This window comes from Mirounga angustirostris, unplaced genomic scaffold, assembly GCF_029215605.1.
Source record: "Mirounga angustirostris isolate CCGP_5_RB_7025 unplaced genomic scaffold, mMirAng1.0.hap1 SCAF_13, whole genome shotgun sequence".
NCBI classification, from domain to species: domain Eukaryota; kingdom Metazoa; phylum Chordata; class Mammalia; order Carnivora; family Phocidae; genus Mirounga; species Mirounga angustirostris.
Window position 1 is genome coordinate 25,507,337 of NW_026991721.1, and position 18,151 is coordinate 25,525,487.

The 18,151-nt window shown below is 47.9% G+C and overlaps 1 protein-coding gene across 1 annotated transcript in view; it reads right to left on the reverse strand.

The window, feature by feature from the left end:
• The window catches only part of KIAA1549L (KIAA1549 like), a 117,015-nt gene that overhangs the window by 1,995 nt on the left and 96,869 nt on the right, over positions 1 to 18,151 (reverse strand). The window contains 3 exon segments of the mRNA XM_064576691.1: positions 3,859 to 4,010; positions 5,155 to 5,303; positions 7,794 to 7,891. Coding sequence (XP_064432761.1) covers positions 3,859 to 4,010; positions 5,155 to 5,303; positions 7,794 to 7,891 — 399 coding nt within the window.

Sequence of the window (18,151 nt, forward strand, 5' to 3'; positions counted from 1 at the left end):
GCTTTCAGATGCAGCTTAGCTGGGTCTGGAAGATGAACAGGCTGTTGCCAGGAAGACAAGGTGGGAGGGGTGTTCCAGCAGAGGAAAAACAAAGGCAGAGGCATGGGGGTACGTGGAGGACAGTGTGGCCAGGAATCTCCGAAGAGTTCGGTCTGACCAGAGAGGATGTACAGGGTATGGGAGAAGCTCAGGGAAGACAGGCAGGGCTGATCAGAAAGCCACCAAATGCCAGGCTGCAGAGTTCAGTTTTCTATGGCACACTTCTCAGAAATACGGCATGTTCCCATTCTTTACAGAGACACTTGTCTGGGCCCTGGTGAGGATGGAGTAGGATGGAGTAGGATGGGGTTGGGTGATGAGTCAGAAATTTCGGATGGGCGAATGTACAGCAGGAATGCAGCCTCCCTCCACTCCCCGCCTGAGATGTTCTGACAACCCCTCCCAAGGATGCAGCGTTCTGAGATGCATGCCTGACACCTGGCCTGGGAGCCACCAGCGGGTGTCAGGTGGAGGAGGGGCCTGTATTTTAGAAAGGACACTCTGGAGGTAGACCCACTGGAGGTCGAGAGAGTTCTGAGGCTATGTCAATGGGGTAGGTGAGGGCCGGTGAGGACCCGAGTGAGGGAAGAAATAATAGGATGGATGTTCCAAAGGTTGGGGCTTTAATTTCCCAAGGCCTGGCAAAGAAAGACAAAGTGGCAAATAGGTGTTAATGGTGGGTCTTTCTACACAAGGGCTGTACATATTTCCCTTGCATGTTAGAGGAAAACCAGAGTCGAACTGTCTGTGTCCTTGGTCCATAAGCACTGGGAATGCACAAGTGATTGTGGGGAAACAGAGCCAAGACCCAGGCAGGGGACCAACCCATCAGGTCTCAGCTCAAACGTCCTTTCTTCCAGGACACCCTCCCCTGCCCTACGTTAGCCGAGGGCTCCCTGTAAGATGCTTCCAGTAGTTTCTCTAGAGTCAGTCATCACCCATGACGTCATCACCTGTCTCGGGCCGTCAACTTCGTAAAGGCAGAACGGTGTCTTGCTTGCGTATCACTGTGCACCAGTACCCAGAATTATGCGTGGTACACAGTAGGGAGTCTCTCAGAACTTGGGGTTCTGAGGAACACAGTTTGAAAATCACTGAAGGATGACCAGATGGTGCCATATGTTTGTGAGGGAAGCGGTCATATCCCCTTTCCCTGCATTTCAAGTTCAGCTGGAGCTGAGAGCGTCCAACTCCTGAGACCCCTCAGCTCTGCGGTGTCAAGCGTCCGGGTGCCAGTGGCTGGCACAGGCAAGGGATCCTGGAGGGCACAGTCACTCCTCTAAGAAACTCTTTTCCCCCTAATAGTAGATCCAGGCTGGAGCCATCACATCTTGCTGGCCAAAATTCAGGGCTGGCAAACACCACTCCTTCCCCAGGCAGTGCCCAAGGCAGGCATCACCTAGTGATCACAACACACCGCTCCCAACCCTTCTCCATCCAGCACCAAGGATGAAACCCATTTGTCAAGGGGGTGATTTTGAGGTGATTTTGTCTAAGCTAGCTCCTGATGTCTGGATACCTGGGATCAGGAAGGTCAGACCCCCAAATGATGGTGGGGGTTTTCTCCTTCTCACATGGATGTGGAAGTGAACACCATCCCTGCCCCACTTTCTCAAGCTGACAACGGGTCCCTCTGAGCTTCCTGCACTTTCTTTCACGTATGAGGAATCCCCTGTGCTCCCTGCTGTGGTTCCTGGCTACTGTGCTCCATGCATGAACCCGCCACCCTGCTTAACTGTAGGTGGTAACTGGGCGCCAGGAAAGACCCATTTAGAGTGCGGCAAACATGTTCCTCTTAAAAACAACTAATAGAAAACTAACTCTCCCTCACACTGAGAGGGATGGACCCAGAATGGTCAAATCATCCTGTTAGGAAGGTTGGGTTTTGATTTGCTGGGTTCCTGTTCCTTCATCTTTAAGGTAATATGAACCCAAAGGCATCTGGAAGTGGCCATAAGCCTGGCTAAGCTATCATCTGTGTCTTGAGGGCAAGGGCCAAAGTTTGGGAAAATACTTCCGTTGACTCCTGCAGAGTACCCAGTGGAACTTTCCATGCAGAGGGTGAACCGACAAAGCTGTAGGTTTACTGCCTAATTGTCACAAGTTAAGTATAATCTATTTTCTGAAAAGTACACATTATGTTTAGACTATAAGTGGAATTATGGAGTCAAGAAAGCTCTGAACTGATCAACTCATACCCAGTGATTTCAGCTGTTTAAAATAGCCGAGGACAACAAAGGAAGCAAAAAAAGGCCCACAAACAACCAAAACAGATGCTATAAAGTCTCACATTAAGATCTGTAGACTTAATAGGGAATCCCTACAGCTACTCTTAAAGCTTATTTACTCCAACTTGACAAACAATTCTAAGGAACTCAGACATGCCTCATTTGCAGATAACAGCCCATTAGGAAAAGTATATTAAGGGTGAGTATATCTGTGGAAGTGGGGACACTGACAGCAATAGAAGGTCTGGTTGGGAGCAAGGTCAAAAAAAGAAAAACCATATTGAGCCTTGTAGTAACTCCAAAAATTACAGTAGTTGGGAGATGTGTGATGTAGGGGTAATAATCCTACCATCAGAGCCCATCTTACAAATGTCATTTTACTAGTAAGGCATAATGATGAGCTGAATCATTTGTTAGAGACAAATTAAATTATGTTCCTCTTTTAAAGGAGGGAAGGATATAATTCATTCCAGAATTTTTTTAAGGCAAGATAGCATATATTCTAAGTGCTTTGAAAATTAAAAGGATAAGCTTTGATCATCAGGAAAATTAATATATATAGGATAGCTTTACCCCATTAGTGGTGTTCAAATGTGTCATCACTATGATAAAAACAGACACCAACACCAAGGCTGAGTTGAATCTGTGGAGGTAGAAAGTATGGACCCCAGGGGTTTGGACAGAGAGAAAAGATGACCCAGGCCTTGGGCATCAACATGTTTGCTAAATCTAGGATATATTTCAAATGTTGACATCAAACCCTAAAATGACACACAGCACCAGGGAACCCTCAGGCTGAGCCTGGGAGACAGTCTGCCTTTCTTATCCATGACGGATGGTCTCACAGAGGGATGGGGGCAACCCACACTAGAGGCCATCATTGTGCTATTTTTGTTTGCTTGATTTTTTTTACTTAGCAACCCTTGACAGGTGACTCAGAGGCAGGTTTGGGTGTGACTATCCAGGTTCAATTAGTTGCTGCCTGTCTTCGGTGTAGGATAGGCCAGGCCCACTGTGCCATATATTCCTACTTATGATGGAGGATGGAACCAGGGGATCATGACAAGACAGTCCTTTGCTGGAAGTCAAGTAGAATGCCTTAGGATCTACATGCAAAGTAATTCAATCTTGAATTTCTAAAACTATATTTTCTGGTATTTCATCTACAATAGCTGTGTGGCTTTAGGCAGTCAGGTCACCTGACTAGGCCTTAGTTTCCACATCATGGGAATCATAACACCTACCGGATACGATTGTTGGGAAGATTAAATAAGATAATATAAATAAAACATCTAACATGGTGTCTGGCACATAGAAAACACTAAAAAAATGATAGTTAGAACAAAAATTTATATGATTAAGGTCACCCTGCTAGGAAGAGGTTGAACCTGGACTGGAAGGCAGGTCTCAAGTCCCTCTGTCAAAAGACATCCCACCTGACCACACTGTCTCCTCTAAAATGGCTGAACTTAGCCACCTGGTTGGTGGGAAGCAGGCTGAGATAAAAAAAAACTGTCTCAACCTCTCATCCATTTTCTCCCTCAAGTGTGTCCAGCATGTAAGATTGTGAGGGAATCAGCAAGGGTCTCACCGAATCGGCCCACTGGCTTGGGAGCTCATTCTCTCCTGCATAGGACATCCAGGCCTGGTTCCTGTAGGACGAGGGAGGCGTTGGGATGAAGTAGCCGGTAAAGCCAGGTCTGTTGGCAGCTGGGATGGCAAACACTGCCGGCACCGTATTACCTGGCACGGAGGAGATGCATGGGGAAGATTAGACCAGCACCCCACCTCTTGGGCTGGCATTTGCCTAAGCTGGGGGAAGCTGGGAAATGGGGGAACTCTGGCATGGGGGGAGGGGGTAATGAGGTGCAGAGCAGACCTCCACCTGCAGCCCTAGCCCCGCCCACCTGCACGGTCATCTGCTATGATGCAGACCTGGTTTTCTAGAGAAATGACGGCCCAACTCCCCTCGCCGATCCCCCATCCCCATCCCAACCCCCCTGACCTACTTCAAGAAGGGACACCTCAGTGTCCAGATTTTGTTCTCCCATGGGGAAGAGATATTTTTAAAAAGGCAAGAAAAGGAACCAAAAGGAATGGATTCCACTGATGGAATTTCTGGAGACAGTGAATGTTTTAGTGTTAGCAACCGAGTGTTTGCAGTTTTCACCTAAAAGGTATGCTTTGAACAGACTCAAAATACCAATTAGGGCATGGATAAACCTTGATGTTCATTTCAGCATTGTTTGTAATAGCAAAATACTGGAAACAACCCACATGTCCCTCCTTAGGGGAAAGGATAAACTGGCCTATCATATCTTTGAATATCATACGGCAGTTGAAACAAATGAACTAGATCTACATGTACCTACCCATCTTGAACACAAGGCTGAGTCAAGAAAACAAATGCAGAAGGAAAGGCATACTTTGATATCACTTGTGTACATGTAAAATACCAACAGCATTAATATACACTATTGCATACACATACATATGTAGCAAAAAAGTTAACACCCTCAATTTAAGGATTGGGATTACCTCTGGGAAGAAGGGGAATGATAGAGGGCTGGATAGTTCTACCTGTAATGCTTTAACGGTAAATATAAATTAAAAAGAAACCCTGAAGTCTGGCAAATGTTAACAGCTACCCCGACTGTAACACGTATCTATTTTGTCACATTTCAGATTTTTTAAAGAAATAGAGCAGTAGCTCTTGTAGCCAGGGCTACTGAAGTCAGACGTAACAGCTGCCTCGATTGCTGAGGATGGCAGGTAGCAGGTGGCGAGTGGGAATGTGGGGGGTGCGCAGTGCAAAGAGCACACACAGCACCCGGGTGGGGCTGGGGTGCCGCGCCCGCCTTTCTCAGGCGTTTCTCCTCTTGCCCACCTGAGTAATTTAAAGCCGACTGATCCAACTGCGCCACGGACACGGGGCCTCGGGACACCTGCGCGAAGGAGGCACTGTCGTGCAGCTGGGCGGGATCGGGCCCCGCGGACTCGGCCATCCTGGTCTTGCTGCCCACGTCCGAGGTGGACCTGGGGGGCGCAGAGGGGCTGCGTTAGCCGCTCCCCACGCCCGCCGCGGCCGCACCGCCACCCAGAAGTTCCCGCCGCCTGTCACCTCGGGGGCCGCCTCTGGGAGCCGCGGCGGCCTCCAAGCCCCACGAGGGTGGGGTCCTCGGGCCTGGATTTGCCCCCGAATCACAAAGGAGGCCGGCGCGCCGAGACCTGGAGCGGCCGTCCAGCTGGAGTGGTGGCCCGAGCTGGAGTCATTTTTAGATATTCAAGGTCAGTGTTCCCCCGAGGGTGGCTCTGTGTCTCTGGGGAGTAGCCCACTTAATTTCCACATAAAAATAAGCCAGGCCATTAGCGGGGGGGGGGGGTGTTAGCCGGGGATGGTCGGCCTGGGAGGGGATGACATCATCAGCAGCCAATGAGAAGGCTCCGTCTGGAGTGGCGGCCGCCCCCACCCCCCACCCCACCCCCCGCCCACCCGCCCCAGGCACCGGGGCTGGTGACCCGCGAGGGCCCCGAGGATCACGTTCCCTGCTGTCGCTGCTGCTGCTGGCCCAAGAAGCTCAAGACTCCGGGGAAGCTCAGGCGGCTCCAGGAAGCAGGAGCCTAGCACTTTCTAGGCGCTATGAATGACAGGCACTTGTTTTTGTTTTTTTGGGGGGGGACCCACAGGCAAGCAGAGAATCCAGCCCATTAAACACATCCTATTTCTACTTAGTGCTCAGAAAGCTGGTAAGAAGAGGGCTGCCTGGGCGCCACGGGGGCCAGCCTCCCCCTCTAGCAGAGGGTGCTTTAGCCAGTCTCTGTCCTCCCCCTCACAGAGGGACGTCAGGCTCTCTTAAAATTAAAATGGAAGGAGGCAAAGGCAGCCACAGCAGGTGGCAGGCTGCCAGCCCATATGGCCACCCTCTGAGGAGCGGAGTGTCTGTCACTGTGAAGAACAGAACAGAGCCACAGCAAGAGGCAGACATCTGGGTTCTAGCTTCCTCTCCCTGCTGAGCCTCAGTTTCCCCATCTGAGAAACAAAAGGGGTGGATGACCCCCTCTCCAAGGCTCCTCCCTGCTCTAATCCTTTGAGTCTAAATGGGAAGCAGTGGCCTGCTGATATCTGGCAAGATGGCAGACACTGTGCAAGGGCATGGGAGGGGACGGAGGGTTGAGAGAAGAAAGAAGAAACTGACACTGGCCCTTAGCAAATCAGCCACAAATGACTGCTGTGAAGCTCCTCGCATTAGAACTCTCAGGAGTAATTAAAGCCCCCCACTATTGCTCAGAGAGGGTGAAACACAGAGGCGTGATGATTTGACTCAACTTCAGGGTGGGTGCTGGAGGCTCGGTAGTGTGGGGTCTCCCTTTCTTTCTTGCTCCCTCCCCTCTTTCTCCTGGTTGCTCTCTCCCATATCCGTGGCTTCCCACATACTATTCCAGGCATCTGCTCCTAGTTTAGGAAACCCTTACCAGGAAAATTCTTGAGTTCTGCTCCATACACTCAGCCCCCTTGGATGAATCTCTGCAATCAGTTAGGCCCTTGCCCTCATTTTACAGATAAGGAAATGGGGGCCAGTGAGTTGAGGCAGCTTGCCTAGGGTTACACAGCAGGTTAGGCTGGAACCCTGGTCTGCAGCTTCCCACCCCACCCTGAGCTCGACTGCAGTCAAGAGCAGGTGTCTACACACAGCTTGGTGTTCTAAACCACTGGAAATGAAGGCAGGGTCATTTCTGGGGGAAACTCATTTTTCTTCACCATTTTCACAAAGGTCAGACCTGTGGTCCCCAGGTAGAGTGTGGCTAGCATGTTGGAGCGGGGGAGGCTGGGGTAGGAGGGCCAGGGCACTGGCCTATCCCTATCCCAGGGCACACTTGTTTCTTTAATCCTGGACCTGACGCCTATCCAGCATCTCCCAGTGCTCATGGATTTTGTATTTCTTGCCTACTTTTGTTTGAAACATGGGCTTGTCATATCGTTACAGAACAAAGACAGTATCTTTATCATATCTGACTTATAGCTTTCTATCTGAGTTCATCTCTTTATACATATCTGAGTTCATGTGCTCTCAGCCTCCTGTCTTCAGAGTCAGGAGTTAGGGTGGGTGCCCAGACATGCCACTCCCTAGCTTCTTGGACACTACCCCTAAACGACAAAGGGACTTCTGGGCCCACACACAGGTGCCAGGAGTTGCCCAGACTGGAGGTGGCCGTTATAGTGGACTGAGCTGGAATAATTTTCAGATGTTGAAGGTCAGGGTATGAGGCTTTCGGGGTATGGGTTGGTTGCCCTTGGGTTCTTCAAGTCCTGTAGAACTTTCCATTTCAAATGATAAGAAAGTTGGTCAACCCTCCCTGTGCTCCCACTTCCTTCATGGTCCTCGGGGCACCCCAGACACATGGTTGTCAGAACAGGTGATGCACCCTGAATTCAGGGGCAGCAATGAAGGAAAACCGTCGGGTCAGAGTACACGGGACCAGATCCTTTCCAGACACTGCAAACAAGCCCAGAAAGCAATGTGTTACCGCCTGAGAGAAGTAACAGCCACGGGGCCAGTCCGGGGAGGTACAGGTGGAGGGGGAGAGCCCATGACCATTTCAGGAAGCTGGGAAAACCTGTATGCCTGTGAAAGAGACAAGCAAGAGAGGAGGATGTGTTAAAACGCAGTGTCAGTCAACACACAGGTTCTTCTTACTGAAAAGGAGAGTAGGGGGCGCCTGGGTGGCTCTGTTGGTTAAGCGCCTGACTTTGGCTTGGGTCGTGATCTTGGGGTCCTGGGATCCAGCCCTGTGTCAGGCTCTGTGCTTAGTGGGGTGTCTGTTTGTCCCTCTGCCCTTCGCCCCTTGCCCCCACCTCCCAACCTGTGCTCTCTCTCTTTCAAAAAAATAAATAAAATCTTAAAAAAAAAAAAAAAGGAAAGCAGGTTTCCAGGTCAGATTTTCCTTCCTTCCTCCAACTCTGCCCTTTGCTCTTCCTTCTGTCCTCCAGCCCCCTCTTCTACCTCACCTCTGCCATGCTCCCCTGTGCCTGGGCCACCTTAGTCATGGAGTCCTTCAGCTGATCTAGTGCTTTCCTGCCTCTGGCTTTTGTACATGCTACTGCTTCTCCCTGGGACATTGTCTCCCAGTTCTTCCTGTGGTTCCTCCCTCCATCTCGTTCAGCCAGCCCCCTGTTCCCCTAGAGCCCCAGTTAATCTATCTCCATATTCTGCTTTATTTTTTGCCACAGCAATTGTCACTCTCTGGTATTATATCATTGCTTATTTATTATCTGCCACCAGCTAGAGTATAATGAGGGCAGGGGCTTTATTGTCAGCTCTATCCTCGTGCCTGCAACAGTGAATCATTGATTGCAGTTTACTTTCTCGCTCAAAAGAAAGCACGTTTAATGGGGGGAAAGCAATGGGTTTAGAGTCAGGAAGTAAGGGTGGAGGTCCTAGTTTGATGATAAATAGACTTTATGTCCCTAAGCAAGTTAGGTGGACTCTCTGGGCCTTGTTGTCCTCTTCTAAAATGGGGACAAGGATGCCTTGCACCAAAGGGGGCTAAGAAGATCAGGCAAGTCAGTGTAAGCATTTCACAATCTATAAAGCACTGTTCAAAGATAAAGGATTGGAACTATCACAAAAGTGAAGACTTTGATCAACACGTGAGGGGATAAAAGGAAAACAGTCAGAGATAGACAGGATCAGAGAGCCAGGCCACAGCCTCCTTTAGTGGGAGAAAATCTAGAAATGCTCTCTGGGAAGACAAAGCTTAACTTGTGCTTCTCATTCATCTTTTTCTTTAGGTATCATGCCTGCTAGATCTCTTGAGGAACAAGCTGACAAGACTTTAAGCCTGAAGGCATCAGGACAAAAAGAGCAGCAGTGGGAATCCATAAATAGGGTTCTTTGAACTGAATGAGGTCTTCCGCCCTGCAGCATTATGGCAGACTACATACTGGTAAGGGCCGACCCATGAGCTAACAACTAGATCCTAGATGAAACATACATCTTAATGCACTTCGGGAATTGCAAGATGTAAGGGAAACCTCAAAGACCCTACCCCCCCCCCCACATCTCAGCAAACTAAAACAAAACCATGAGCTGAAACCAAAGATAGAAATAGAAGTATGCAAATATGAAAGGTGGGGTTGCCTGAAGTCAAGCACCATGTTGGCAAACGATTAAGAGATCAAGCCTTGGGACAGGCAAGCGGGGGGCGGCGGGGGGGGGGGGGGGAGACGGCGCGGGCAAGTGGAACTGAGATACAACCAACCTGCAAGGGGCTGGTTGTGCTCCCAGGCTCAGGCAGGAGCCATTGTAAGTCCTCTTTGGAGGCGATCTCCCTAACCCAGGCTCTCAGGAATGGCACAGATTAAGATAAGCAGACAGGAGCTCATAATCAAAGACCAGAAAACATAGGTGAAAACAGGAGAAAAAAACAAACAACAGATTTACATCTTTAAGGACTTAAGAGTTTAAAATTTCTAGGTACGAAACAGAAAACAAAAAGGTAAAAAATGTTTGTAACAAATAAATGACCAGAGATACTCTCAGGAATGATCAGGAAGATTTGAAAAAGAACAAATAGATCTTTTAGAGGTGAAATGTAATTACTGAAAGAAAACACAACATCGGAGATAGACTAACTGGGGCTCTAGGGGAACAGGGGGCTGTTGAGTGTTGAGTGGGCTGTAATTACTGAAAGAAAACACTCAACAGTGTAATTACTGAAAGAAAACACTCAACACTCAAAAAGTAATTGATGTGCCACAGATGAAGAGAAAATTAATAAACTAGAAAATGGAATTAAAGAAATTACCAAGGAGATAAAGAGATAGAAAATATAAAAGAGCAGTAAAAAAATATGGAGGGCAGAGTAAGAGGGTCTAACATGCAGCTAATCAAAGTCCCAAAGTCCCAGAGAAGAAGAGAGGCCATATTTAAAGAAGCAATGACTAAGAATTTTCCAGAATGGATAAAATCAATGAATTACTAAGTTCAGGGAGTACAGTGTATCCCAAGCAGGATAAATAAAACACAAACCTAGATACATTGTACTGAAATGGTAGACTGCTGAAGCAAAGAGAACATCTTAAAAGCAGCCAGAGAGAAAAGGCATATCATCTACAAAGGGATGACATTTAGATTGATGTTGGACTTCTCAACATCACCTAGAAGACCATGGAATGCAAAGTGCTCAAAGAAAATAACTGTCAGCCTAGGAGTGTATCAGCAATGCTAACTTTCCAGAACAAGAATGAAAGAAAACATTTGCCCAGATCTAGAGGTACTGGCTGAATCAATTTGGAAAGCTACAAATTCTGCATTTCCATTTTTTGAGCATCAATCAACAATGTATGCTAAGGTCATATTCAGGGAACCAAACTCTGAAGCTCCACTAGATCCTAAACTTCTTGGGTTTCAGCAACCATGGTACCCCGACCTTATGAAGCAAAATGCTTTGCACCTAATAGTGCTAAATAAGTACTTGTTCGATGAATGTTGAGTGAATCAGAGTCAGGAGACCCAAATTCTCATCTTGATTCAGCCGTTCACTTTCTGTAGGCATGTCATTCAGTCTCTCTGCCCCTCATTTTTTGCTTGTTTGGTTTTCATTTTCCTTGTGAAATAAGGCATTGGACTAGCTCATGGGCTTCCAAGCAAACTTTTCTAGAGCCATGAAATCATTATGACATAATCTGAATACACAACCAGATTAAAGCAGAGCTTCTCTGGTTGAAGTTGGCGGGGGGGGGGGGGGCAGTGCTGGTGAATTTGGCCCTTCACTTACCAGCATGATGACAACCTGGGACCTCCCTGAACTCTAAGATTTTGCAGAGTTTGAAAATCATAATCTTGGATGTCCTTCCAGCTTGTACTCCATTATTATCAATAAACCATCAAGTAAGGACATGCCTTTCCCAAAATAGAGAAAGGGGTTTATAGCCCCTCTTCCCTCTTCTGGCCTCTCTCACGATACTCGGTAGAGGAGAGAGACGACCTATTTTTATCCCTGATCCCTGGAAGCCTTATTCTATGCTCAACACAGTTTTCCAGCCAAGAAAAAGCCTTTTTATGCCTGTGTCTGTCTTGTAGCACTTCACCAAAGAATGGATTAAAAATTCTGAAGTTTTGATAAGTACCAAGGGAATTCCTTACTTTGGAAGATCTTTCCAGATACGAGCAAGACTGAACAGGAGATCAGACAGTTGCCTTTGGGCTGTATCCTCAGGGGCCACAGGGGTTACATAAAAAGGAGAGCCCATGCCCTGTTGCTTGGGGGCTGAGAGAATGACCTCTCCTAGTGTCTTCCTCCCTCCCTCTGTGCAGGTTCCCCAGATTTCTAAGCCCTCACATTCCGGTTTCTCTTGTTATGTATCTGGAACCTTGGCTTCTTGCTGGCTGCGTTGTGACTGGGATTTCACTGGAAGCTATTGCTCAAAACTGTTGCCTGGTTCCAAGTTCCCTGTTCCATGACAGTGGACCCAGCCTGGCACCCAAGGACACCATCTTTTGGGATACCTGCCCTCTGGCTAGGAAGGAGATCAGAGACTCAGAACAGAAGGCAGTTTTTGTAAACAGGCCTGAGGTCTTTGAGGTGGAAGGAGCCTGAATGTGACTAGACTAGGCCACTCTTTGGGCTTAGAAGTTTGGTGGTCAGAGTAGAAGGGAAAAAGGTGACTACATAGTCTGCTCAAAGTTTCAGTCATGATGTCCTTGAGGGGTGATGGGAGCAGCTCAAGGCCATCCTCTCTAGAAATCCTAGTAGAGAGTGAGCCCAGGTGAGACCCACTGTGTGCTGGCCCCTCCTTGTGCATGTGCATCCATCCAGAAGGACGAATGTGGTCAAGATCAACCTCAAGAGGAGCACAATAGGGATGACAGGTCAAAGGGGGCAGCCTGCAGCTGGAGGGACAGGTCAAAGGGTCTCAGGCTTTGCACTGGTGGGGGAAGGAGGACTGACAGGCCACAGTCAGTCAGCCCACCCTCATTGGAGGCTTTTATCCAGTACCAGCAAGCCAGCCCCGGGGCAGAGTGGATGCAGCAATCTCTCCACACCCGCTAGTAATAATACGGCACCAGGCAAAACAGGCGTCCACGTGGGCCTATAAATAGCTTTACATCCCGGTGTAGGAAGCAAAGTCTTCCAGAAGGATAGTTCTTATTTAGTTGAAAACAGAGGACTTGGCAATTGAAGACTAACCCCATGGTGAAAACCCAGGGCTCATCTTCATCTGTCAGTTCACCAGGAGCTGCTGGCAGAGTCACATCTAAGGCTTCCAAGGCCTCGGGACTCATAAAAGGTTCAAGCTAGAAAGAGAGCAGGAGACACTGAGACCACACCCCTTACCTTAAGCAAGGGGGATACTAAAGCCCAGAGAGGTAAACTGACTTGTCTAAAGTCCCATAGCCAGTTTAGGGCGCTGTCTTGCAATCCTGAGCTAAGGGTGGTGTGGTACAGAGGGCATGGGTTTGAAACCAGACAAATCCAGGGCTGAATCCTGGCTTGATCCTTACCAGCTGCTTGACTTTGGGCAACTTGCCTTGTCTGGGCCTACTTTCTCACCAGGTGATGGTGGTTAACAGTATTAGGCCCCCATACCAAAGGCTGTTCGAAAGACTAATTTTATTATTATTTTTAAAGATTTTTAAATTTTTATTTATTTGACAGAGAGAGAGAGACAGCGAGAGAGGGACCACAAGCAGTGGGGAGAGGAAGAGGGAGAAGCAGGCTCCCCGCTGAGCAGGGAGCCCGACAAGGGGCTCGATCCCAGGACTCTAGGATCATGACCTGAGCCGAAGGCAGACGCTTAATGACTGAGCCACCCAGGCGCCCCTGAAAGACTCTTTTTATGTGTTAATATAACATCTGGCACACAGTACGTCCTCCATAAGTAAAATCACTTCCTTCTGAGACAGGGTAATCTTTTGATATAGTAATTGTAGTAATTAACACTTTTTTCTCCCCACAATTCCTGGAATCCAGGGCCCTTCCCCTATGCCAAGCAGCAAGGGTATCCCACCTTCCTGCCCCAGGGAAGGAAGGCCAGAGCCACAACCATTGAGGATGGCCCAAGAGCCAGTTCTCACTGGAGTTTCGATAGCCAAAACTACTGAATTTAGGATTTTGAATATCAAAAACCTAAGCGCTAAAGCACTCAAGGCCTAAAGTTGATGCTGAAAGAAGAGATTTGGAAGAAGAGAGGTACATTTAGACCACTCTGCCCCTAGATGAGGTAAACACCCTGGGGTTAGGAAGGGGAGGAGAGTGGGAGGGAAGCCAGAGGGCTTAGATGCTGATGGGTCTGGAGAAGGGGCTCTAGGTCCTGCCTCGCTCTGGGGGAAAGGGAGGGAGAGGCTAATATGAGGAAGATGCTAGAGAGGGGAGAGGGATAGGATATGTGTGTGTGTGTGTGTGTGTGTGTGTGTGAGAGTGAGATAGAGGGGGAAAGAGAGAGACAAAGAGGGAGAATAGCATACTCAAGCATGGCAGGGAGAGGGGAGGGGTCTGGACAGAGCTTGCAAACAGGAGGCTCAGGATCCAGCTGTGCTCCTCCTGGACTAACAGCTGGAGATTAGATGGAAATAAGGACTTCTCAGGGACACCAGCCAGAGTAGTTAGATGAGGACAAACTGAAACCAGATTCTGATGCCTACTTCCCACCCCTTCACCATGCTTTGCACCATGTAGGACCCTGCAATAGCTCAACCCATGGGTAGGGAGGGAGACCCTGAACTGAAATTGAGCCTTTGGCACATGGAAAAGAGAAAAATAAAGAAAGGTATATGTCTTGCACCCCCTGAGTTTTGTGGGCTAAGTATTCTTCAGACTTCATCGCCTACACTTCCCTTTCTCCCTTCCCATGCAGCATTCCTGGATAAACTGTGGTTTTTACTCACTTGAGTGATTTTTCTAAGCTTCGAGGGGTATGCTGTTGCTGGATGTTGGGTACTTAGCTGGTTTTCAAGGGGGCTTCCTCAGGGCAGTCCAGAGGCAAAGATCCCCACACCAAGGCTGTAGGACAGTGTGACAGTGTGACCTGCTTCAAGGACTCCCAAGAGTTGGACAGCGCCCCACCAACAGTGCCAGGGACAGACCCTCTCCCGGCGTTCCGACTGCCTCAAGCCGCCAATGACTTTGGAGCAACCAGAGGCAGAGAGGGCCCAGTAAAAACTGACACTGAATTTCCCACCCATCTGACCAGATGGGAGCTCAGAACAGATGCAAATCGGATTCGGAGAAACATAAGAAATGTAATTATTTCCTGAACCCAAGTGTTGTGGTGTTTGCAGACTCATATCTGACAGGTCTGCCTATCTCATCAACAGAGGTTTTGTTTTGATTTTGAGGGGAAAACAGGAAAAAAGAAAAGCTGTGAAATTCTCGATTTCATCCTAATAGAGATGTCTCCCTTATAAGCGGCAGTGATAGGAATGGACAAAATCCTCTCAGGGTCAGCTTCCTTATGAGGAGATCACACTCTGCCGTTCTGGAGATCTGAGTCTCCTCCAAGTGCCTCTAGTGGAGAGGCTGTTTTAACCCTACTACCTTTCTCTGAATCCCCTCCTCTGACACCAACAGGAAGGCTGAAGGATGTTTTCATTCCACTTGACACAGACTCATTAGGGCTGCCGGCGAAACTGGATCGGTCTTTAGGTGTCAAGTCCAATCTCGTCACAGATTCCAGGGTGAAATATGATCAAGAGTCCCCCAAACTGCAGTGCGGAAGTCCCAGGCTGCCATGATATAAATGGCATGAGCCTGGCCTAGCTCATCGAAAACCACCAGCTTCCAATTATCCTCCGGCGGAGCTCCGAGAGCTTCCTTTTGGGAAGCTGAAAAGTAATCATAGTTATCATTCTCAGTCGCCACCTTTTCTATTGATTTCCACATTGTCATAGCACAAGGGGGCTCGGCAAAGAACTCGGGTAAGAATCATTATTTCTACTGTGTATTGTTAGCTATTTTTTCCTTTTATGAAAATAGGGACCACATGTGTTGGCAAAAAAGAGGAAGTCTTCATAACAAGAGAACTGCCTTTGATAGTGTTCTGGTCTGATGGCCCATCTCTCTGCTGTGTTATTTCTCAGCTCTTTCTCAGTTTTCGGTGGCCTTGTTTTTCAAGCCTAGAAGCTGATGTTGTTGCCCTTCCTGGCACCACTGCTAACCCCAAATTATAACGAACAGAATGATCTAGGTTTTCATAGGTCCCACAATGAAATTTTTAGATAGTTTTGTTAAATTGAAGCACCATGGACATGGATTCCATCAGCGGCTGGAAGATCCTCCTGGTTGTTTAAATTTTTCTCTCTGAAACTGGATCTCTCTATGGATCCCCAGAGTCTGGCCTCCAGCCAGAGGGGTCCAGCTGTTGAGAATCATCTTTCAACAGAAGTGAAGCTTCTCTGGGACCCTCCGTTGGGGCCCCCTGGAGCATGCTCTTGAAGGAATTCAACAGAGCATGAGGAGGAAAAGATGTAGTCCTGGAACTGTCAGGAGAAGGAATATAACTAGTGGAATTCAGTGAAAAGGGCAGAATATTTTTACAATGATGACTACCATTGATCGAGCAATTTGAGGGGCTGAGCTTCATCGGAAGCCCTCTGATTAATATCAGCAAACAAGTAGTGGGTGCTCCCCAGGTGCAGGACTGTGCTAAACATTTTCCATGAACGCCCACTTCATCCTCACTGAAGACCTCTTATCACCACCGTTTCATGGCTGAGGAATCGGAGGCTCAGAGTTGCTGCCACTGGCTACGGTCATTCAGCCGCTGTGTGCCCTTCTACTCCGGGCTGAGGGCAAGTCCAGGGATGAGGTCAATGTATGGAGGTCAAGAAGGATGAGCCAACGAAACTGAAGTCAGTATGAATCAATACAGAACGGATACAGGTGACTCTTCCCAGGGGACAGACACTTAAGAGCTGCGTATAAATGTGGTAAGATTCGGGTGTTTTCTAAATCTCAGTAAGAAAAACCCCTTCTTCCCCATAAAGGTGGGTACCGATTTAATGGACAATAAGAAAACTATAATTGTGCAAACTGTAACATCATGGCCAAAGGAAAGTCTTTTAAAGGTGATGGATTTGTAAGGCTTGGTGAGAATTTTTCTCTTTCTGAAAAAAGGATGTTTGGGACGCCAGCTGATGGGAGCATGGCCAGTGGTGGCCCCACAGTTGCTGACACCCTTTTGGAAGGCAGTGCTTCTTGAACATGTCCAGCAAACTTCCCTGATGGTGGAGACAGACTCAGATTCCTGATACCTGGGCATTGCCCCAAAGTCTTCTATTTTAGCTTAAAGACTGTTTTAAGAATTTTGCATTGTATTCTACCCGTACCTCAGAAAATGGGATGTAAAAAAGATGGCTGGTGTTTACCCTTTGTCCTTCATTGTCTGTACTCTCCAGGTTTGCCTATCACAGATGGAGAAGAAGAAAGCTCCAAAAATAACTAGCTCTCCTTCTGACAATGTTTTACTTTCCTCAGCTTGGCTTTTACTTAATGAAAGATCACACTGACCAGCAAACGTAAGTATTCTGGCCCATGTGGTCAGCCAACTTCTCACTGCAGGTTGCTAAGTTCAAATCCTTAATAAAACAGTTGTTGGGAGCCTAATCAGTGTGAGTCAAATTCCCAGGAGCTGATCCCCATGGAGTGAATAGACAAGATAGAAATTCTGCACCTGCCAACCTAAGGACAAACGCTTGCAGACGATGGTCCCACACACACATGGCCACCCCACCCTCGAGGTTCTGTGTGAAATAAACTTCAGTCTCTCCTGCTAAAGCTTAGCCAATGGGAAAGGTAAGGCTAGACTCTGACATTCAAAGAGAGGGAACTGATAGAGGGGATGAGGAGCAGGGTCAAGGGGAGACATCTCAGTGACTTGGAGGAGAGGGGGCATCTGGAGCAAAGGAGAACAATAAGGAAATTCACAATAGTGTGCAGGCTATGTGGTTGCACAGCATAGTCGCAATGTATTAAGTGCCTGTGTGTAGTGTGGACCGTGGCGGGTAGGGGCATGAAATTATCACGAGGGTCCACAAGCCCATAGGTGTCCCAATTAGTCTCCTGCAAAGAAATAATATGGATGAGGACGTATTGTAACATTGCACAAGGGAGAACAGCATGCTGGATAAGAACACGGGCCCTGGTGCTGACCGCCTGGCTCTGGGTCCCAGCGGTGCCCCTTCCTGGCTGTGGGACCTGAACACATGTGTAACCTCAGTTCCTTCATCTGTAAAATAGGGATAAAACTACTACCTGCCTCAGTGGTCCTTATTTGTAGTAGCATGATCAAGAGCATACACATATACATGATCAATACCTAATAAAAGTAAAACAACAACTGTTGGCTTTTGTTATGTTATTATACATCACAACGACAATTTATAAAGCTCTATTAATGAGTAACCCTCGGGATAGGGCGTAGACTATTACCAGGGTGAAATCTATACACACGCAATGCATCATTTATTATGGTCCACGGTTTATCCATCTTTTTAAAAAGGTATCTGTAGATGCTGTGGTAATGAGTGAAATGCACACTAATTAAAATTCTTGTTTAAATCATGGAAGCTTTCAGTCACTGGGTGCTTTCTCCAATCCTGAAGCGCACTTACCAGCAAATGAAATAGGCACGACCAACATTGTTGTAGCATTTACTGTGTGCCCGGCATTCTTCTGAGTGCCTCAGATAGATCGACTCGTTTAATCTTTACAACAACCCTAGGAAGTGGGTTATTTTTATTGTTGATTTCACCTGTAGAGAATTTAAGTGATGTCTCCAAGGCTAGTGAGTCACGGAACAGGGACTCGGAGTCAAACGACCCGCCTCCAGAGCCTCTGCTCTGAACCATCAGGCCCATGGCCCCCTAACACGAAGCTCTGCAATG